Genomic DNA, 21,651 nt, shown 5'->3' on the forward strand with positions numbered 1-21,651 from the left:
ACGGCCCAGTCGGCGGTGCTGACGAGAGCCACCAGGGTCCCTTTTCGACCGGGTGTTCCGGTCCAAAACCAGACCCCTGGTCACCCTACTGCTGGGTGACTTACGGCCAGTCCCTTCCCCTCGCTGTGCCTCAGTTCACCCTCCCACTCTGTGCCTAGGGTTGCCAGTTCCGGATGGTTTCACTCCGTGACATGACCTGCCATTAAAAATTCAGCTTTGATTCCTTGAGACTCCAGGACAACCCTGGAGCTGCGGCAGCCCGACCTGTGCCAGTGCAGACCGCGAGCTCTTTGGGACAGGGACTGTCTCTCACCGTGTGTGTGCCACGCCGACACAGTGCGGCCCCGATCCCAGCTTGGGTCTAGGCCTGGTACCAATAATCAGTAAATTAAAAAAATAATTGGAGTCGCCTATCGGTACTCGATTGAGGAGGCCTAAGCGCGCTAAGTCGTTTGATTGGCGTCGCCTGCCCGCTCGGCCTTCGACTGGCTGCGCCTGGCCAGCGCTTTCAGCGCGCGGCTGGTTCTGCCTGGCGGTCCCGCTGTCGCGTTGGCAGCGGGTGGCCGCTGGTGGCGCATGCGCAGAAAGGACGGGGCCGCCCCCGTCTGTGTGATGCGGTGACGGGAGCCGCCCGGGACTCAAAGCGGCCGCCCCTCCCCCCCCCCCGCGCCGTCATGACCAACGGTGAGAGGCGGGCGTAGCCCGGTGTGTCCTGCCCGAGCTGGGACGCCTGGGTTCCGCGGGGGGGTCCCTCGGGCCGGGCGGCGCTGGCCGGGCTTCCCGGGCGGGGGGAGCGACTCGGGGCGGCCGTGGGGGGGCGGGCTGGCCGGGGGGGGGAGTGACGCTGGCCGGGGGCGGGGGGGTTGGCCGGGGGGAGGGAGTGACGCGGGGGGCCTGCCCGGGGGGGGAGGGAGTGACTCGGGAGGGCGAGGGGGCTGGCCGGGGGGGAGGAGAGTGACTCGGGGGGGCTGGCCGGGGGGCCTGCCCGGGGGGGGGAGGGAGTGACGCGGGAGGGCGAGGGGGCTGGCCGGGGGGGGAGGGGAGTGACTCGGGGGGGCTGGCTGGGGGGGCTGGCCGGGGGGGGAGGGGGGGAGTGACCCGGGGGGGGGGAGTGACTCGGGGGGGGGGGGGCTGGCCGGGGGGGGGGGAGTGACTCGGGGGGGGGGGGGGCTGGACGGGGGATGACCCGGGGCAAGGCCTGCTGCAGCCGCTGACCCTCGCCTCGCCTCGCAGCCTACTCGCTGGACGGGGTGCTGGTCTTCGGCCTGCTCTTCGTCTGCACCTGCGCCTACTTCCGGAAGGTGCCGCGGCTCAAAGCCTGGCTGCTGTCGGAGAAGCGCGGGGTCTGGGGCGTGTTCTACAAAGGTAAGGGGGACCCCGAGGGGCCCTCAGCGTTGCAAAGCTCCCCTCACAGAGGGTGCGAGGCCACTTGCTCCGGGAACCCGCTGGGCAGGCTAGAGCGAGGCACCGGAGCCGAGACACCTGGGTCTGCTCCTGATTCCCTGTAGCTTCCTCCTTGGGGGAAGGCAGCTGCTGAACCTTTCCATCACAGCCATCAGTAAAATGGGTCTGACACTTACCTACAACGCTTCGGTGTGACGAGCCTTAGGGAGGGTCATTCTGAGCGATGTGCTGGAGATGCCACTTATCTTCATTTTGTCTTTCAGCTGCAGTGATTGGCACCAGACTTCATGCAGCAGTGGCTATATCCTGCATTGTGATGGCTTTTTATGTTCTGTTCATCAAATGAATCTCAAGGCTTCGGTGCACAAATCTGTTTGGGAGAAGCCGCTGAAAATGAGGACTTACCTGAGGCGGAGAGAGAGGTCAATATTTAATCTCTTTAAAGGAATGGACAGAGCCCAGTTTGGCGATGCCAAGAGGAAATGCCCCCATTATCAAGCCTCTTCCAAACCAAGAGAGAGACCCTCTGGTCTTCACAACGGCTCCAAGTTCTCTGTGCTTTCAGTAAAGTGAGAAGATGTTTTTATCTTCCTATCCCTTTTTAAAGTAATCAGCAAAGATCACTTAATGTAGGGATGTACACAAATCAAATAGTCTTTCCTATAACATTATACAGTCAGTGTAAGGAAAACCTCGTGTTTTGTTTCACAGTTAATTGCTTGGGCCTACCAAAATAGATACAAATTTCAGTTTGGCAGAACATAGATGGGAATGGGTTGCATTTAAGCTATTTTTAGAGTTAATTTCTTTAAGTCCCAATAATTGTAGTAAGAACAGCAGGGGAGGGAGATACGTTGACCATAATGACACTCTTGTGTTAGAGCTATGTATTTTGGGGCCTAAGACTAGGGAGATGATATCCTAAACTGAAATTTTTCAATACGTAACAAAGTGAAACCCATCTAACATGGTTCTGAAGACTACCTTCTATATTCACATAAGAAGGTTTTCAAGCAGAAAGTAGATCTGGATTGCAATGGGCAGCAAATCACTGTTCAGTGATAGCAGTGTGTCGTTGGTGTAAACGTAGCACGAGATAGAGGTGACTAGAAGAGTGGTGCTCATCTGGGACCCTGACATACTGCACAAATCATCCTTGTCCTTGAATGATGTCATGGATGAAAGTGATTTAGAAGCCAACACAAGCCTTGATGTTTATACTAAGGAGGGAGTAGGTGGGGAGGGGGTGGGAACACTGTGTAACTAAACTTAATAGTAAAGATAATGTCTAAGCCACATTTTAACATCACAACTTGTATATTTGGAAAGTGTATAGATTGTTAAAGACAAATGCCTCCTCTACTGATGTTGTTCTGTATTTTATTTCCATCTCTAATGGGCCTGATTTCTCAATTTGTTTTTCACCTCTCTTGAGCTGCTCTCTCCAGCTTCTACACACGCAGATTGAAATGTAGGAATCAATCCCCTACAGTAGTTGCAGTGAAGGGATCACTCAACTACTTTTTTGTAGCTTAGTTTTTTAAAATTCTCCATTGTTTATAAAATCCTGAATAAAAAACTTGCCAGTAAAATGTCTTTTCCCTACTGACTTTGTCCATTGTCATCTGGCAAAGGCTGAGGTATTCCCTTCCCAGCCTCACTTTGCCCTTCTAGGGGCCAGCACCCATTGGAGTCAATGGGAGTCTGTCCATTGACTTGGCTGGCTTTCGATAAGGTCTCAGTGGAATGTGGAGTTTTTTATGTGCTACCTTATTTGTGCGCCTGTTTCACTAGTGTTGGCAGGGATGTGAATGGGTCTGGTTAACCATGTGCTGTCAAGAGCTGGGAGGGCAGCTCAGGGATTTGGTGTCGCAAACTGTTTTCTATCCATTTAGTTTTTCATTTCCAGAGCAGTGGAGTTCTAGAACTACTTGGAATGCAGGTGGCATTTTTAGCTATGTTGTATCACCTTCTTTTAAGCCCAGTGACCTGTCACCATAAAAAGCAGCTGTTCAATTAATGTACACATGAGTTAATGGGACAACACTTCCCTGTGAAACATTCTCCAAGTGTGTGATGATGGGGACTCAATGTAGCTCCCATGAATGTAGGGCCCTGAATGTCAGGCTGGGGCTGGGGCAGAGGGTTGGGGTGTGGGAGGGAGTGTGGTGTGTAGGAAGGGGCTCAGGGCAAGGGGTAGGGGTGCAGGGTGCAGGAGGGGGCTTGGCAGGGGGTTGGGGTGCAGGAGGGGATGTGGAGTGCGGGAGGGGGCTCCAGGTTGGTGGGCAGGAGGGGTGCGGGAGGGGGCTCAGGGCAGGGGGTTGGGGTGTGGGGTGCAGGAGGAGTTGGGGTGCGGACTCCAGCGCCGCTTACCTGCAGCGGCTCTGGGGTGGCAGCAGCATGCAGTGGGGCTAAGGCAGGCTCCCTTCCTGCCTTGGCCCCACGCTGCTCCCGGAAGCAGTTGGCATCATGCCTTGCGGGTACCTCCCCCAAAGCTCCCATTGGCTGTGGTTCCCCATTCTCAGCCAATGGGAGCTGTGGAGGGAGGAGGGGGCAGTGCCTGCAAGCGAGCGCAGCATGCAGAGCCCTCTGCACTCCTTCCCTGGGACCGCAGGGACGTGGTGCCGGCTGCTTCCAGGAGCAGCACAGGGCCAGGGCATGCAGCGAGCCTGCCTAAGCCCCACTGCACTGGCAATCCCATGGGCTGGATCCAAAGCCCTGACAGGCCATAGTTTTCCCACTGCTGTGTTAGGGGGAGGGTATCAGACATTTAAGTTGGTGTTCTGAGGGACTGTGAAAGCTAAAGATGGTATAACATCCACAGTAGGTTCTTCTGTAGCCCCCAGACCCTAAAATCTGGGCACCTCATAATCTTTAATGTGTTTATCCTCACTCCCCCTATGAAGGGGGGCAGTATGACTCCCATTGTACAGAGGGGGACCTGAGGCACAGTGCGACTAAATCACTAGCCCAAGGTCACACAAGAAGTCTGTGGCAGAGCAGGGACTTGAACCTGAGTCTTCTATGTTGCATGCTAGCACGCTGTCTGCTGTGCCACCCTTCCTCTCATACGGCCCCTTTCTACTTCTCTGATTTTGCCCCTTGGTGAATGAATGTGGTAGCTTCTTAATCCACTGTTTGGATTTGCTAAAAAGAACTCCAGCCCTCACCTAGAATGGAATCTAAACTGACCATGTTGTAGCAGAGCCTGGAAACCACATCCGCTCTCTAGTCTGGTTACTGGCTAGATGGAGCTTGTACTAGCCTTATGGCAGAGGGCACTGCAGGACAGAATTTGAGAGTGGGCTGACTATGCAGTTGAACAGATGGAGGAATTTCATTCAACAAAGTTTTAAGACTTACACCATAGAGTTTAAGGCTGGAAGGGACCAGCAGGATATCTAGACTGACCACCTCTAGCACCCACACACTAAACCCAACAACCAACATTAGACCCAAGTATTACAGCCCCCCAGGAGTCTAAATTAGTATATCCCTTCTCTGCTAACAAAACTAACATGTTCCCAGGTCCTGCTACAGCATGGTAGGGAGTTAGCATGTTCTAGCAGTTTGTTCTGGCCTGCACAGATGGGGTGACTGATGTAATGGAATTGGGCTAGACTGGGCCTGTGTGTGCCTGCATATGGCGTGATCTACTCTGCATAGACAAAACCAGAAATCACACAAGCTCTGGAAGCTATGTACCAAGTAAACTAGGAGGCCAGAATATATTTCTCAAACTAAAATGCAAATCACAGAAAAATACAGGGGGAAAAAACTGAATATTTAGAGCCAGAGAATTGATGGTGACTTTCCCTGGCCTTCCTGCATATGCACAGATCTGGGCACTGATCTCCCTCACATTTGTATTTGTGCAGCTTAGGTTTCCTGTCAGTGTCTCTAAAACAAGGCGATTTCGCACTATGGAGCTGCCCTAGGCACTGTGGACTTTGCCCACTCGGGTTTGGGACTGATGCTGGAAGGTGTTTAACGTACCTGCTGGTTCTGCAGAAGGATTTCTGCAGTGTGGGTGAGCCAATGGGAAGTGTAAGTCTCCTAGTGTGTGAAAATCTCCCCTCAGTCAAACATACCGTTTTTTCAGCTAATCCTCGTTTATACGTTTTGATAAAATCATGTTGTTCGCTGGGGACCGGAGATTTCCCGGTGGCAGCTCACCCTGCCCAGGTCCCGGCTTGGGGCAAAAGGAGCTGGAGGTGGAAAGCCGCGGGCCACCTAAGAGGGTTGCGAGGAGTCCTCCCGGCAGAAGAGGGCGCCCGAGAGCGGCCGCGGCCCGTCCCGGGAGAGCTCTATGGAGGAAGCTGGGGCTCCCATGATGCAGCGCGGACCAGGCTTTATAAAAGGCGTCGCCGCGCGCGCGGCGCCCCAGCAGGGGAGCGGGTGGCGAGTGAGTGTGGGGGGATGCGTGTGCGGCGGGCGGGGGCGGGGGTGGGGGTGTGCGTGGTGCGTGTGCGGCCCTGCTGGGAGCGCGGCTACACGCTGATCTTATTCGATCGGGCCGGGGGCGGCCGCCCGGCCCGAGATGAGAAGACCCCTCCCGCGAAGCCCGCGGGCGCTGTGCGGGGAGCGGAGCTCGGAGGCCGCCGCCGGCCCGCCCGGCGCTCAGAGGTGATGAGTCGATCAGATAGACGAGGCCGCGGGGCGGGTCCGCGCTGGCCCGAGCCCCCGGCCCATGAGCATCGAGGCGATTCTGATCTGAGCCCGGCCGCGCGGGGGGGGCGGGGGGGGGAGAGGGTGCAGAGCGCCCGTTGGGTGCGCGTGCGTGGGGCGCGCGCGGCTGGGGGTGGCTGTGCGCGTGCGTGGGGCTGTGCGCGCGCGCGGCGGGGGAGGGGGCGAGGCAAGTGCTGCGGGGCGGGCGCTGGAGGCTCTGTTCACGCCCCCCCCCCCGGGCAGTAACGCCCCGGCCTGCCCCTTCCCCCCGGCTGGGCCGCTGTGTTCACAGGGAAGCGTTGGACCCCGGAGTCCTGCGGTGTCCGGCCAGCCGCCCCCGCCAGGCTTGTGGCTCCGTGTGTCCCTGGAACCACATGGCCCTTAATCCCTCCTGAGGCGTGCAGGCCGCTCTGCGGGCTTCCTGCTGGGCGGGGGGTCCGGAGCCCGGGGCGGGGGTTAAGCTCATAAAAAAATACCGTAAATCTGCATTTAAACGTGGTGGTGGCGGCCTGTTTGTTCTCCTGCCCCATTGGCCACAGGGTGATTTAGCTGCATGGCTGTGATCTCCATCTCGAATCTCAGGGGTGGAAGGGACCTCAGGAGGTCAGCTAGTCCAACCCCCTGCTCAAAGCAGGACCAGTCCCCAATTTTTTCCCCAGATCCCCAACCCTGGGTTTAGCAGGCCAATGCCCAAACCGCTGAGCTATCCCTCCCTGAACCCACAATGGTGGCTGGGCGGGGAGGGGCAGGTTTCCAAGAAGGCTCATCATGCTGTGTACAGGAAATCTGGCCCCTTATTTTAGTGCTGTGAAGGGAACTGAGCTTTCAAAATCCAGACCACAGTGTGTTACTCTCCACTCCTTAAAATCCCCCTTGTAATCTCAGCTCCCCAAATGGTATGCAGGCTGGAGTAGCTTAATATTCTCCAAAAGAAAATAAATGATCCTGCTCCTAGGCTAATGGGTGACTGTAGTGGGAGGGCACAAGGTCGTCTTTGCTCAAAGCTCCAATGGGAGTTTATAGCTCTCAGTATTAAAACCACTTCAATGGCTCCAGCCTTTGATTATTTTCCCTGCATTTCTGGCCGTTCCAGGGCAATTGCTGAGAGTACAGGTTTGTTTTGGCACCCAAGGTCATCCTGCTTGGCATGTGTGGCCTGGGGTGACTGGGTTGGTATCGTGGGTGTGTTGTGTGAACTCCCAGCACTGGGAGCGCAGTACCCTTGCGAGCTGACAAGTAGCTCAGGAGTATCCTGGGGATACTTGCTTTGCACACCCTAGTGCAAACAGCTTGAAGGTAATGGGGGTGAGCTTACAGCAAATGTGGGGAGCAGGGCTGAAATGGGTGTGAGAGCAAGCTAGCATGGGGTGGAGAAACACAGCAATGCCCATCGGCAGGTTTTCTCTGTCAATGGCTTACACACAAAATAACCCCCCACCCCCAATCACGAAAATGTAATGGTGTTATTAAAGGGGCACTGAAATCTAGCTCAGCTCAGATCTCCCTCCCAGACTGTGCTTTCAGTGGCCTCTCTGAACCCCTCTGGCACTGTCTGCTTCACTGGCAAGACCCCAGCAGGTGTCATTCTGACATCACACATACCACGGGGCCTGATCCTATGAACCCGTCCCTAGGGCTGCAGCCCTTACGCAGGTGAGTGACTTCAGTGGGACTGTCTGAGTAAGAGCTGATGAGCTGTGGGTGATGAGTCTGATTGGCTGTAGTAATACATTAGTCACCCACGTACAAGCAGGTGGAGCAGCCTCTTGGTGGCCTCTCACTGAGAGTGCTTCACTGCACCAGGAAAAGCAACTTGGGGGCTCAGGCTGGTATTCCAGTTCCTACATCCCAGTTTTCAGCTCACTATAATCCACAGAACTCTTGCTGAGCCTGAACACGGTGCCTGTTGCCGCTTCCCTCTAGGTGAACGTATGCCTGTTTCCTGCCTGAACCCCAGAGGAATTCAGCTGCCCATCTTGCCTGCAGGGCCTGGGATTCTGTGATGTGGGTTTCCCTCAATCCCGCCTCTTGAAGCTGGTCCACGGTGTCTAAATAATGAAAGTTGTGTTGGGCCAGAGAGAGAATGATTCTAGCTCAGAAACAGTCAAGGTCCAGTCCCTGAGCACCAGTCACATTTAATTATCCAGAGATTGGAGGAGACCCACAGCAGAATACCCAATGGCCCAGGGGTTTGGGCAAGCTCCTGGGGTGGGAGATCCCTCTTCCAATCCTCTTCTTCCCCTGGCAGAGCAGGGAATTGAGCCAGGCCTAACTCCTGAAAGGGGACCTCTGCGACAAACCCACAAGCTTGATTTCTCTTCTGCTGAGGTATGGCCTACGTTTTGGGTTGACATAGCTATGGTGCTCACAGGTGTGCAAAACCCCCACTCCGCGCTGCTGCTGTGCCAGGCTCACCCCCAGCGTACACACAGTAAGGTGAATGGAAGAAAGTGTCCATCAGCCGAGCTCCTGTTCTTGGGGACATGCTAGTCCGAAACACACACACACCCCCTGTTGTGGTGCTAGTCCCTGTAGCGCAGAGGTGCCTTAGCCCTGATGGGAGTTGGAGGTTAACATGGCACTGAAACAAATTAGGGTGGTGAGGTTCACACCTTTTGCTGCTGTAATGTTTGGCTGGAGCTATGGTTCTGGAAGGCTGGTTAGCAGCCCATCCATTGTGCTGTCATCCTCTTTTATTGCCAAGAGACGAACTTTTTTTTTAATGGAAGAGTTTTTCAGACCAGTGAAGAATCCTGTAGGGAGCCTACCATTGCTCTTTCCCTATTGTGCAGGCTAAGGCAGGGCTGGGCCAGCAATGAGTGCAGAGGAATAAACATGAGCTGATCCACAGCTCCAATAAACTGGTGTGTGGGAGTCTTGTTCTTGAGGCATACATGGAGGGGGAAATGAGCAGCTGCTCATGTGAGCGAGGTGTAATGCAAGCAGGTGCTACAGATGCATTTTCCACACTGGAAAGGTGCCTGAATTCTGACAAGCCTTATTGTCTGTCTCAATCTACGCACTTCACCTCTGACTGGCTCCTCCTACTCTAAGACCACCTATTCCCCAGAGGAGTTCAGACAAATACAGAGCAGCTGTAGGGTTGAGATCATCAGACTCCTTTCACCTATGGCCTGATCCTGGGGCTGGATGTGTCATGTATAACCACTGATACTTGATAGGACTGATCTGCACATGGCTGTTTTTGCACCAGTATAAATGATCCATTTAATTACACAGGTGTAAACCTCCACTATAGATCCACTTAATCTGGGTTATTTTCACCTGGTAATTTAATGAATTAACCTGGTTTAAATCCATCTACATTAGGTATTTGCACTGATGTAACTAATTCCATTTAGTCTGTGCTAGCGCAAGCTTTCTGAGGCAGACCAGCTGCAATGGGGCTTCCCCCCAGCTAGCTCACCTTAGAAAGCTGGGAGATGGCTGGTTTAAGTCTCCCGCGCTGGGAGCATCAGGTGGGTTTGCGAGCCCCCGGCTGGAGCTGTGCTAGTGCTGGGTTTTGTGCAGAGGCCTGAATTACCTTGCTGAAGACCATTTGCTCACCATGGAGATGATGTGTGACCGCATCCCATGACTCCTGAGCACATTTGTGCACCCATGCTGGAACCATTGTAAGGACAGAGAAAAGCAACTCTTCCCAAGGGGGCAGAGCTAAGGGGTGAACTTGCTGGCATGAAAGAGACCAAACAAATCACTTGTGCTTTTTTACAAAGCATCTTGCAGGGAAGCTGGATTTCTGTCCATGATGACTTAATCCCCAAATGGCAGGCGCATAGGAACCCCCAATGCCGATCAGCCCATGGCTCCATATTGCCCTGTCTGGCAGTGCCCAGCCCCAGCTGTTTCACAGGGTGGTGTAAGAACCTTGGGATAGCAGAATGGGGGTAATTTGCCCCCACATTAGGTCTCATCCTGGGCTCTAATAAAGATGAGTTTGAGCCCTGCAGCAGGAAGGTTAATATCCCTGGATTTTCTCCTTTCCATAGAAAAATCCCCAGTCCCTTTTAAAATCTTGCAAATTCATGGCCTCAACTTCTTGTGGAAGTGAGTTCCCTAGGCTAAGTATATATTGTGTGGAAAAAAAAATGTCCTTGTATTAGTTTGGAATTTGCTGCCTTTTCAGTTGATTGAATGCCCCAATGTTCTTTAATGAATAAACCACCACGCTGCCACGTACGGTGCCTGCTCATGCCCACAGGCCAGCTTCTGGAAAACAGCCTCTCATTTTAGGAGCCCTGATTATTGGAAGCCCAAGTTACTAAAGGGTCTGATTGGTTACCCACTGTCCCTCCAGGCTTTATTGGGGATTGTGGGTGCTGAGCACCAAGTTGGGCCCCTGGAATTAGAGGATCAGACTGGGTGGCTGACTGGAGCCATGTTGGAGGTGGAGAAGGTAGCATAACGTATTGTGGGCTGAAGCGTGAAGGTCAGTACTTGCTGCTGAGATACTGTGTAGCTCTCAGCCGTCTGGCCCACAGGCAAGGGACAGAGCAGTTACCCAGCATGGAGGGATGAATGCAGCAAAGAGGACAGGAAAACAAGATTGAAATTAAATGAAAATCTCTCCCTGTTCATGGCTGTGTTTTTCTGGATGAGCTTTGCTGACCAGAGGGGTTTAATGCACGCAGAGCAGACAGAAGAAGGTTCACTCAAGTTGGAAGTGGGTCCAGAGTCGCACAGCCAGGGCACAAGCCAGCAAACTCCTCACTGAGAGAAGAAACTGCCGTTTTCCTTGCGGGAGTATCCACTGTTGGTGGCAGCTGTGTGGGGACACTCTAGGGAAGGAGAAAGTCACATGATTACTACTACCAAGTGTGGAAGGTGGCATCAGGCCAGGCCTCAAGCAAGAGTGAACGGGGACTCTGATTCTAGTAGTTACCATACTTCACTCTTGTCCAGGGCACGGTGGGCGTAGATCTCCAAGTATGTCACAAAGGAAGGGCACCATCATTATTCCCATTATACAGATGGGGAAATGGAGGCAGGGATGTGCTGTGATTCACCCAGGGTCACACAGGTGGGTGACACTGACCAGGTCTCCTGACTCCCAGGCCAATCCCCTATCCATAAGGTCATGCTGCCTCATGCATCCGCAGTTCCGACACAAGCTCACTGGGTGGCCTTGGGAGAGTCTCTTCAGTGAGTACTCAGTGCCTCTCACAGCCAGCCTCCTAATCTCTGGGCCTCATTGTCTGGGGTCCTGCAGCCACTGATCCTTGCAGAATAGTTCCTGTCAGGTAGCTAGGATAAGATTTGCCCAGGCAGCCCCACACCACAGCCACACTGGAGCTGGGATCCCCGTGTGCCTGACGGTAACAGTGCAGTGGAGCAGTCTCCACAGTGCCCCGCACTCAGGGAGCAGCCCCTTTGTTACTGCCCCACCAGCTGGTCCCTCGCCCTCCCAGACTCTCAACCTTGTGGGCCGTGGTGCATTTTGAGGCCCATCCCACTGGCTGATCTCCATTAAGGTGGAGGCACAGGCAGCTGCCTGCTGCCCTTACCGATGGCTCCCTCGATGCTGTGGATTGACTCCTTTCTGGGGCTGACCCAGCATCTCACAGACAGGCCCCTGGCTGTACGGTGCTCCACTGGGGGCGGCTCGGGTTCCTTCACAGGCTCAAGACCCTTCAGTGCTCTGGAGTAGGCAGGAGGGGAGGGAGAGGCATTAAAATTCCAGACTCTGCACTCCCTGGGGCAGAGGCCAGCTCTTACTAGGTACATGCCAGCACCTAGCACCATACCACCTGCATTCTGGTTGTGCCCCCTGGCGCTACTGTAACACAGAGAAACATCTGGGTGGGTTTAGTGCATGCCCTCAGGACTCCCGACAAAGGGAACAGCAGCTCCTTGCAGCTATCCATGCTACTGGGTCTGACTGCAGGACTGAGAGCTTTCAAAGGGGAAAAACATGATCAGATCTTTCTTCCCCCTGTGGCAACATGCCCTTGGTAATGATCATTTGATCATCTTTCATGTATTAATTGCCTCTTGATTGGTTGTCAGGTGCAGCATCACCGGCTCCAAGGGTTCAAGGAGTGAGGCCCCCCAAAGCCACAGGACTTCCCAGATGATGCTTTTGGGTTTCTTTGCCTCCTGCTTTTTGAGCCTCTCTGGTCAGACTAAGGGCACATTTCCAAGCTTTTCTCTGCAGCCCAGAGGGCTGGAAATGTCCTTTTTATAAATAAAAGCTGAGAGTCTCCCACTCCAGGAGCTGGGGCTTGAAGAAAAACACCAAATATTGCAGGACGTGTGATAAAATCACAACAGTTGGCAACCCTGCAAAGAGCACAATATCCTACCTGGTTCTGCCTCCTCCTTCTCCTCCTCCTCCATTTGTAGGGAGGGAGAAATTGACAATTAACAGCAACACTGTGGCCAGGGTCTGTGATTGCGCCTCTGGGACACAAGGCTCTGCCGATGACACCCCCCCCCCCCCCCGCCCGGCCCGCAGGGATTGGAAGCCTGTGAAGAGCTGCCAAATAAGTTCCACTGACTCCCAGTGGCAAGTTCAGATCGTTCCCACCCCAGCACCTGAGAAGGGAGGGTGGCTACTGGCTGGAGGCAGAGCTAGGAGGATGTGGAGTCGGGGGCTGAGGAAGCAAGCTCAGGCTGAGGGTTCTGTTCTGAGCAGGGGTCCATTAGCCTTTATGCAGCGTGGGTAGCTGCTCTCTGGCCCAGCAAGGGGCTCCTTCCAGCTGGCTCGTATCCCACGCACAGGCTCTTAGTGGAATTAGCTACAAACCGCAGGCATCCCCATGATCAGCTGGTACCTAGTGGGGACTCACCAGTGTGCTGCCTAACAATGGAACCCGTTCAGAGCATGGAGGAGGTCTAAGCCTAGGTTCAGAGCAGCGGTCAGTGTGACCTAGGCCATGCCACTCCTCCTGCAGTGCGCAGCAAGCTGGCAAGGTCGGCAGCAGGTAAGGTAGTGCCTAGCCACGTGCTGGCCAAGTGACTTGCTGATGTCGGGGCTGCCCTGCGTTTACGTACTGCTCTGCAGGGCCAGGATTTGTGCTGCTGGGGATGAACGTCGCAGGAACCCCAGGCAAGGCAGCAGACTGTGCAAAGGAGCTGCCCTCCCATGAGCCTCGAATGTGCAAACCTGATGTAAACAGAGCAGCTCTTCTGTCCTGGGAGTCCTGTGTTTTTGGGTCTAGGCTGCAAACCCCTGTCTCTCCTAGCATCGTTCTCACAGTAACTAGCTGCAGCATATGGAGTCTGAAGCCCCCTGCTAGTCATTAACTTCAAACACCCCACTCTTTTGTCATGGTACTGGGGGCACCATCAGACCTGTCCACACCAGATCTCCTAGGTTTCTCCGTCCCTGGTGCTGCCAATGCTGTGATGAGCTAGCAGCATGCTGGGCTACATACCAACACTAGGACTTTGTGACTGAGACCTTCTGCCCTGCCCCATTCCCTAGCTGCCCCAGGGTGGTGCCCAGCTCCCCTGCACTAGAATCTGGGCTCCTCCAAACCCCAGGCAAGTGGGTACAGCCCAAGGCTGATGGTGGGTTGGAATGCGGGGGAATCCGGGCACAGCCTGGTGCGGTTGGCCGATTGGGACAGATGGCTACAAAAATTGGGAACCAGGAGCTGGAGTCTTCAGCTGTATTGGCTGAAGGTGAGCTGCTGGGGCAGGGTCATTTTGGGAGCTGTTGCCAGGGAGGTGCGTTCCCTCCCCATAATGACCCTGCAGCACCACTGAACCTAGGCTTAGACCTCCTCCATGCACAAGCCAAGAGGCCAGACTATTCTGCAGGATGTAGTCTTGTGACAGCGCACACCAGCCCCGCACTGGTCCAGCAGGAGTTAAGCCCACCCTATGGGCCAAGGAGGCCATGCCCCCATGGCCCTGCTGGGCATGAGCCAGCTGGAACCCGGGTATAAAAGGGAGCAACGCAGCTCAGTTGGGGCTGAGTGCTGAAAAGGGAGGATGCAGGAGCTGCTGAATCTCCAGACCGCAGAAGCTAGATGTGACGAAAGATGCCCAAGAGGGGTTGGAGCTGCTGGGAGCTGCCCACACTGAGGAACCCTGGGATGCTGGGGATGCCAGGACCACCACACGAGGAGATGGGGTAGGAAGTGGCCCAGGGGGACGACCTATGAGGCTGAATGCTGTCACCGTGTTGCGGTGGGATCCCCCCACACCCAGTGGCGGAAGGTTCTGCCACTTTTAGGGCCCTAGGCTGGGTCCTGGTGGAGTAGGGTGGGCCTGGATTCTCCTACCCCCTGCTGCCAACCCTTCTGCCAACCCCACCCTTGGGGTGGCAGTTTTCCCACCTTAGGCCAAGAGGTTTGCATTTGTGTGCTAAACCAGGCCAGCAGACCCTAGACTGTTTAACGCCACCCTACCAGAGGGCCTGGGGCAGTCGGACTGACTCTGACCATTAGGCCACACTTCCCTGGGGCTAAGGGAGGACAAGCGAACTCAGCCCCAGGACTGCAGTAGCCCTTGCCCTGCCCCCAAAAGGGGATGGGGCGCACCTGCCGCGTGACAAGGCTGAACAGCCATTGCTGCTGGTGCCCTTGAGGCTGTGAGCAGACTGCGGCATTTGCTGTCACCAATAAGCTGCTCCCAGAGGAGGCTCTGCCCTGCCTGAGACTGGGAAAGGCCACTTGCTCCTGCTCACCCATGGTCATCCAAGAGGGTCTCCTTGTGGATGACTGTCTGGCTCTTGTCTCTGAGCTGCTCCTTGTGGTGGTTGTAGAGCGAAGTCAGCTTAAAATCCAGGCTGTCTCTGGGAACCTGCAGAAGGATTCAGAGAGAGTCACTAGCCAGAGCCTCTGACAACCCTGGTAAAGGCGTCTCATCCCTGGGTGTTGCGTGGGCTTCACCTGAGGCAGGGGACAAATTGTATTCTGCTGCAGCTCCACTGTCTGTGGGGAGTTACACAGGGAAGACTTTCTCTCTGTTATTCGACTGGTTGGAGCAGGGGCGTGGGAGTCAGGACTCCTGAGCTGTGCTCCCAGCTCTGGGGAGGGGAGGTATCTGAGTGGGTAGAGCAGAGCAGTGAGCTCTGGAACGCCTAAGTCCTACTCTCAACTCTGCCACAGACGCACTGTGTGACCTGGGCAAGCTGTTTTGCCTTTCTGCATCTCAGTTTCCCTATCTGTAACACAGATATAACCCAAGGGCAATGGGGGATCAATGCACTTGGCCCATGCCCAGGGGCCCCAGCCAATTTGGGGGCCCTCAGCAGGAGCGTCAGAACATTGATAGAAGAGGGGAGGCATGAGGCCCCACCCCTCTCTGTGGCCTTGCCCCTGCTCCTCCTCTTCCCCCCCACCCCAAAGCCCTGCTTCCTGCTCAGGCTACCTGGAAGCGAGAGCCAGGTGGTGGTAAGAGCTGCCCATGGAGTCCAGGCTGCTGTGGGGAGCCCCGAATCTTCCACTTGCCTTGGGCAGGAGGCCAGGTTGCCTGAGAGCAGAACACTGGCCCATGTCCCCCCTCCTCCCCCCAGCCAGGCAGTGGGGCCTCCGGGGGGAAGAGCAGGGGCAGGGCCATGGAGAGGGGCTGGCCCTCATGGTGAGGGGTGGCTAAGACTCCCCTCATTCCCTGGGAATGCTGCCAGCAGGGACCTTGCTTCACGAAGGAGGGGCTGATCACTTCATCGGCTCCCCCCCACGAAGCACAGCCTCTGCAGGTGCCACTCTGCACCTGCCCAAGGCTTGTGGTTTGGGGGGGCAACGCAGCCCCCTGCCTCCAAACTACGCCCATGTTAAAAAGTGGGTAGGCCTGGGTTTTTAATGAGGTGTTTTGTGCCCAGGGCCCCAGTAAATCTTAATCCACCTCTGCCCAAGGGCTGGAGGATTGCAAGGCAAGGTTAATGTTTGTCAAGTGCTTGGAGAGCATCTAGAGAGCTGCAAAGTGTTCCGAGAGGTGTACATGCTTCCTCTCTGCTGCTTGGGGCGGGGACAGCACACGAGCATGGCTTGGGATGCTGCTGGACAGAAAGCAAAGCCCAGGGAAGCAAGTGGAGCACAGAAAGGAAACCAATGTAGTTGCAGGTGAAAGGCTTTACTATGCCCTTGGCATGGCCAGTGTGGCTGCCCAGCCTGGGCGAGGGGATGGCTGTGCACTGGGGAACTTTTATCTGCTAATTCTGGACCATTTCAGGCTGTGCCCTTCGGGGGAGGGTAACCAGAGTGTGTGGGGTGGTGAGCAGCAAAAGGCAGAGTGGGATGGAGGGGCACTTGGGGACCTCTACCTCAGGTTCCGTATACCAGACTTCCTTCCTGGTGCTGGACAGGGTGGCTGTTCTGTGCAGGCGATTCCAGGGGTCCCGCTGCTGGGCCCGGTGGGTGGGCTCGGCATAAGGGCCTGTCTGGAACAAACAACAGTCAGCCGCTCGTGCTCTGAACACCGGCTGTCAGACAGTCTTTGCCATTGGCATCAGGACATCCTCCAGACACGTGTGTGGGGCGGTGATTCCATATGTAGAGGAAGTTAGCCCTCTGTCCCCGTGATTTGACTGCAGGCCCTTGGGACGCCAGGGGATCCACTGTCCACGCCCCGCCCCCCTACATGCCAGCAGGGCTCTGCAGGAGTCCACTGCCTAGACCTGTCATATTGGTGCAACAAGGAAAGTTTATGCCTCTGGCATCCCCGCTCTCCCAGGCATCTCCTGGGCTGTTAGGACCCATAACAGCTCTCTTGAGACGGAGACCATCTTGTTCTGTGTTTGTGCAGCCCCTAGAGCTACGGGATCCATCCTGCTCTGTGATGGGGGCTAAAAATAATTGGCAGTGAAAGCCACTGCCCATCAGAGCAAACAGGTAACTCCTGTGTCCCATCCTCGTCCCGCCCGGCCCAGAGCCCTTTCCAGTGACTGCCCAAGGTGAACCTCGGACATAGTTTAAATACAGCAAGAAACCCCCTGCTGCTTTCTGCCCACTCAGATTCCTTGCTCCTCTGCTAGCGAAGATCTGGTCTTGCTCATCTTGTCTGCAGAGTTGTGGGGTTCTTGATTGTTTTGTTTGCTCCTTTTTTAACACAGGGCCTAGTGATCAGAGGCAGGGCTGGAGTATCAAACTCTGGTAAAAGGTCAGAGCCGGCAATGAGCTCTGCACACCCGCACGGGAACTCAGCCGCCATTTCCATCAGTAGCTCATGGAGAAGGTGGGTTGAGTTCGTACTAAGACACTGACAGGTTGATTTCAAAGGGACCCCGCTGACTCGCAAGCCAGGCATTTTCTGTATAAAAGGAGTCAAAAGTAGTTTCAGGCCCTGCCTCTCCCCTGGCCCGGCCAGTTTGTTGCCATGTGTAAGATCCAGACAAGCGGGAATCTGAGGCTAAATCTTTCCCAGCGGACGCTGGAGTGTGGATCCCGCCTCCCCAGGTTAGATCCTTCCCTTCCTAGCAGCCGCCTCTGCTCACCAGCTGCCGGGTTCGCGCCAGAGGCGGCTGCATGCTGGCAGCGGGGAGGTCGCTGGGCGACGACGGTCCGGCTGGGAACTCGGCTAGGCCAGCAGGGGGCGGCGGGGGCCTTACCTGGCTCGGCCTGGCCCGGCCCGTGAAGGTGTCCTCGTTCTCGCAGCGGGGGCAGGGGAAGGGGTCCCGGGTGGGCGGCATCCTGCGGCGCGCGGTTTGCGAGCCCGGCCGCGGTTGCCAGGCGACGGGCCGCGGTTGCCAGGCGACGGGCGGAGGCGCCGGAGCTGGGGCTCCCCCTGGCGGCTGCGGAGGCTGCAAGCGGGCGGCGCGCTGGAGAGCGCGGAGTTGGGCGCGCGGCGCGTTGCCCCCGAGCGCGGTGCGCGCGAGCACGAGCACGAGCCCACGCGCGGGGGCGGGGGCGGCCTTGGCGCGCGCGCGGGCGCGGGCGCATCTTTCGAGCCGCAGGTGCGTGGCCAGGTGCGCGCGGCGGCGGTTGCCGGGGGCGGGGCGGGGCGGGGCGGGGCGGGGCGGGGCGGGGCGGGGCGGGGCGGGGCGGGGCTCCGGCGTCCTCCGGCCCCCCCGCGGCGGCTGCACCTGAGCCCCGCCGCCGCCGCCGCTGCACCATGGCTGGGGCCGGCCGGCTGCGTCCGCCCGCGGGCTGCTGCCGCCTCCGGGCCGGGCTCCGGCTGCTGCTGCTGCTGTGGGCGGGGGCCGCCGCCCAGGGCAGCCGGGGCGCGGAGCGGGAGCTGCACGCCTGCAAGGAGGTAGGGGGGCGGGCGCAGCCCGGCAGGATGGAGGGGCCGGAGCGGCCCCAGTCCGGGGCGAGCCGCGCTCTCCGGCGGGGGGCCGGGGGCCCTGAGGGGGGGGTCTGGGGCCGGGGTCTGGGGGCCCTGAGGGGGGGGTCTGGGGCCGGGGTCTGGGGGCCCTGGGGGGGAAGGGGGGGGTCTGGGGCCGGGGTCTGGGGGGACGGGGTCTGGGGAGGGCCCCGGGGGGGCTTTGGGGACGGGCCCTGGGGGAGAAGGGGGGGCCCTGGGGGAGAAGGGGGGGCCCTGGGGATAGGGTCTGGGGGAGAAGGGGGGGCCCTGGGGATAGGGTCTGGCTGCCCCACACCACGCAGCGATCTAGTGGGTTGGGGAGCCAGGCTCCCCCTGCGGGGCTCCGGCGACAGAGCTGCAGGCCCCATACGAGGTGCCCCGTGGGGGTCTGACGAGCCGGGCGTGGGTGGAGGGCCAGAGGCCAGGTCCTGCCTAGGGTGGCATTGAGACAGAGGTGAGGGTCTCTATGGGGCAGTGGATGGGGCTGTAGCAATGCAAAAAGGGGGATCTGGAGGAGCAGGGGTCGGGGAGCCCGAGAGAGGCGCTATGGAGGCGATGGCATGCCTCATATGGGGGCAGGGGCTGCATGCCCTGTGTCGGGGACGGGGGTTAGGACGATAGGTCCCCAGGGCCTGACGGACAGCAGTGGGGCTGTGCTGGGTACATACATGGCAAAGTGCCGGTGTGGGATGGGCTGAGGAGCTATGTAGACACACCCGATGGTTCCTGTATGTTTTTGGGAGGGGGGAGGCACAGAAGGGCTGCCTGGCCTCACTAGAATTAACATAGCCTTGCAAAATCACTAGGAAGAGTCACCAGTTTGGGTTCTCCAGCCCCTCTGGTGCCGCTGCTGGAATCCGCTCACGAAAAATGCTAGAGGCAGAAGCAAAGCATGCTGTTTACTCATGTCCCTAAAAATAGCCTGATGGGGGAGTCGAACTTAATGGGGCCATGTTCAGAGAGACAAGAGCTAGACCAAAACCCTGGGTAGGTGGCAAAGGAGTTTCCCAAGAAGGCGGCTGCTGGCAGAGTGATGCCATTCTACAGCGTCAGCCTGGTCCTCTGTACGTCAGATTTTGCACAGCACTTGGCTCCCACTGTGCTGAGCCCTTGGCGTTTTGGCTCTATTACCCCCCCCCTTGCTGGTACTGATCAGGGGTTCCAGAAAAGTGGAGTGCATTGCCCCAACCCTGCTAAAAGCAGAGGGGCACTTCCCCATGCCCTGCCTGTGACCTGTGCGCTCCCTTCTCATTGACCATTGGCTGTAATCCCACCGGGCAAATGGTCTCTTCTCTGTACCGTGACAGGCTGCCTGTAAATTGGGTCGTAACTTTCTATTAGGTGAATGGAAGGAATTTGATTTTGCGTGTGTGTGTGTGTTGGTTCGTATCTAAAAATGTCTATGAAAAGTGTGGGTGGCAAAAAGAAACGGTGACAAAGGAAGAAAAAAAAGGGTAGAAGGGAAGGAGGCTGGAGAAAGTCAAAGCTCAGCTGGAAAGAGAGCAGCTTCCATCAGCTGCCACGCTTCTTGCTCCACTCTGGTCAATGGAGGCTTTTTCCACTGACCCGAGTGGGAGCAGGATCAAGCCCCTACGATAAAGGGGGTTGCTGGGGAAATACCCCCTTCCAGTGCTTTCTCGCCCCTCTCTCAATCTGTTCCTTGATTGCACTAGGCATTGGACTGGGCCCTTAATGAGCCCAGCGGAAGGACCCTGTGGACTCCAGGGGGACTTGGATTGGGCTCTCACTCCTCCATTCTAGAGTGTATTTCTGTGCTAGTCTCATCTCTTTTTGTCTGTGGCTTTACATTCTCCTTTACTAAACCCGTTACTGTGTCTGTGCCTTGCTATGTGCCTTCTCCTCAGGCCCTTCTGAACAGTTTTGGATACGGCGCTGGCAGGCAGATGACTAGATTTTATATGCTTGGTGGAAGGCTTGCTTTCACAACAGCACGGGGCTCAGACTGGCTGTCTTTTCTGGATCACATCCTTTTCCCATTGCAAGACTGAGGCAAAGCTTTTCTGATTTAAGTGGAAGTTGAGATCAGGTTCTCTGTGTATTTATATTTTAGCCAGAGGAGAGGGATGCTTTTTGCCATATTACACTGGTATATTTTTAAATCATCAGATGGTACTAATGAATTTTTTCATGCTTCTGACAACTTTATCCTTGCCATATGGTCAGAGTGTGCTCTTGACTTCCCAGCTCTAGTCATGTAAGGAGGTTAGGGTTACTAGGGTAATATTCCTGTCACATGGCAGGGGTCAGGATCTGGTGATGCCAGTGGCTGCTGTAACATGTCCCCTTTTATTTGCATTTAATTTAAAAAAAAAAACAAACCACCAAATATAACATCCATAATTGAATGCAGCTAATTAATAACACAACAATGGAGATCTCTAGGCCGGGGGAGATCACCTGGTATGATGTCTGCCATTTGCTGGACATGTGTCCAAAGCAGCTATCGCTGAATCTCATTGGCTTTCTGAGCCCACAACTGCTTGTTCTTGGAGAACTTCCTCCCTCAGTGGCATGTTTGGCCACTGAGATGGATATGTCGTCTGCTGCCTGTTTGCTTCTGCTGATGGGCCAGATCATCTGCTGGTATAAATGGGCATAGCTCTGCTGACTCCAGCTTGCACCACTTGGGGGGTCTGTCCCAGGGTGATTTCCTCGTTGGTGACTTTGTACTACTGTCAGCAGCATCTGGAATGTCCTCAAGGAACACAAACAGGGTCCCCATGGCTTTTAGACAGGTTCTTCTGTTCCTGCTTCAGGACTGGCTCTCGGGGGGGCTCTGACCTCTGGCTTGGGGAGGTGGGATTCCTGGGGCTTGGCAGGCTGCTGGTCAGCTTCTCTTTTGCAAGGGGGATGGGATGTTCAATTCCAATGGGGCTGACTGACACTCCTGTTAACCGTATTACGTCTGGTCTAGTTTCCTGGCGTACGGCTCTCCTGTAACTGTGCCAGGATTCATTGTCTGTAGCCCAAGGAGCTCCTTAGTGGTGGGCACTGAGGGTTTTGTCCTTCTGCCAGGAGTGTGTGAGCTGTGCTGTGATACCAGACACTGCTACAGATGGGTCCCTGAGCCTACGGAAGCTTTTAATATTACTGAGTTCTTTGCTCTTTGTACTGTCTTCTGCTAACCCATTTGACTGTGCTGACAAGGGCTAGAAAACCAGTACTGGAACTGGTATATTGGAGAATTGTCGAAACAAGCTGCTCATTAACCTTGCACTGTTGTTGGTTCCTAATTGTACTTTAAAATGTATGTTCTCTTGCTACTCGGTGTGTTGCAAAACAGGTCCGTTTGAAAAGCTGATTAGCAGGCTGTGATAAGAGGTCGTCTTTCCTGTTCGATGCGTG

At 56.0% G+C, this 21,651-nt stretch overlaps 3 protein-coding genes and 1 non-coding gene across 7 annotated transcripts in view; 3 read left to right on the top strand and 1 right to left on the bottom strand.

Annotated features, from left to right (window-relative positions):
• Positions 1-497: 497 nt before the first annotated feature.
• On the top strand, positions 498-2,996 carry TMEM167B (transmembrane protein 167B). The gene is made up of 3 exons (XM_037885089.2): positions 498-684; positions 1,234-1,365; positions 1,668-2,996. The coding sequence occupies exons 1-3, from the start codon at positions 675-677 to the stop codon at positions 1,748-1,750; spliced, it is 225 nt and encodes a 74-aa protein (XP_037741017.1). The 5' UTR covers positions 498-674; the 3' UTR covers positions 1,751-2,996.
• Positions 2,997-5,830: 2,834 nt separating this feature from the next.
• LOC119564447 lies at positions 5,831-6,121 on the top strand. The gene has a single exon (XR_005223317.1).
• Positions 6,122-9,772: 3,651 nt separating this feature from the next.
• Positions 9,773-17,749, bottom strand: C21H1orf194 (chromosome 21 C1orf194 homolog). Its single transcript, XM_037885088.2, has 5 exons — positions 17,591-17,749; positions 16,307-16,423; positions 14,729-14,844; positions 11,598-11,731; positions 9,773-10,871 (listed from the first exon to the last, which is right to left on the bottom strand). The coding sequence occupies exons 1-5, from the start codon at positions 17,669-17,671 to the stop codon at positions 10,801-10,803; spliced, it is 519 nt and encodes a 172-aa protein (XP_037741016.1). The 5' UTR covers positions 17,672-17,749; the 3' UTR covers positions 9,773-10,800.
• Positions 17,750-17,868: 119 nt separating this feature from the next.
• The window catches only part of ELAPOR1 (endosome-lysosome associated apoptosis and autophagy regulator 1), a 103,891-nt gene continuing 100,108 nt past the window's right edge, over positions 17,869-21,651 (top strand). For 2 of the 4 annotated variants that reach the window (XM_043533708.1, XM_043533710.1), the window contains exon 1: positions 18,086-18,234. In XM_043533708.1, the coding sequence (XP_043389643.1) occupies positions 18,094-18,234 (141 nt within the window). In that variant the 5' untranslated portion in view covers positions 18,086-18,093. Of the gene's footprint in view, positions 17,936-18,081; positions 18,235-21,651 lie in introns of those variants that run through there. The other 2 variants (XM_043533709.1, XM_037885149.2) reach the window with 2 other exon arrangements.

The sequence above is a fragment of the Chelonia mydas genome, chromosome 21 (assembly GCF_015237465.2).
Source record: "Chelonia mydas isolate rCheMyd1 chromosome 21, rCheMyd1.pri.v2, whole genome shotgun sequence".
Taxonomy (NCBI): domain Eukaryota; kingdom Metazoa; phylum Chordata; order Testudines; family Cheloniidae; genus Chelonia; species Chelonia mydas.

What these genes read in the sequence shown, in the direction of transcription:
- C21H1orf194 (XM_037885088.2), bottom strand. Translation starts at nt 17,671, where the DNA reads ATGCCGCCCACCCGGGACCCCTTCCCCTGCCCCCGCTGCGAGAACGAG. An exon ending in TCTGGTATACGGAACCTGAG is followed by an intron (nt 14,845 to 16,306) that starts GTAGAGGTCCCC and finishes ATCCTTCTGCAG; the next exon opens with GTTCCCAGAGACAGCCTGGA. An exon ending in ACCCTCTTGGATGACCATGG is followed by an intron (nt 11,732 to 14,728) that starts GTGAGCAGGAGC and finishes TGCCTACTCCAG; the next exon opens with AGCACTGAAGGGTCTTGAGC.
- TMEM167B (XM_037885089.2), top strand. An exon ending in CTGGGGCGTGTTCTACAAAG is followed by an intron (nt 1,366 to 1,667) that starts GTAAGGGGGACC and finishes TTTGTCTTTCAG; the next exon opens with CTGCAGTGATTGGCACCAGA.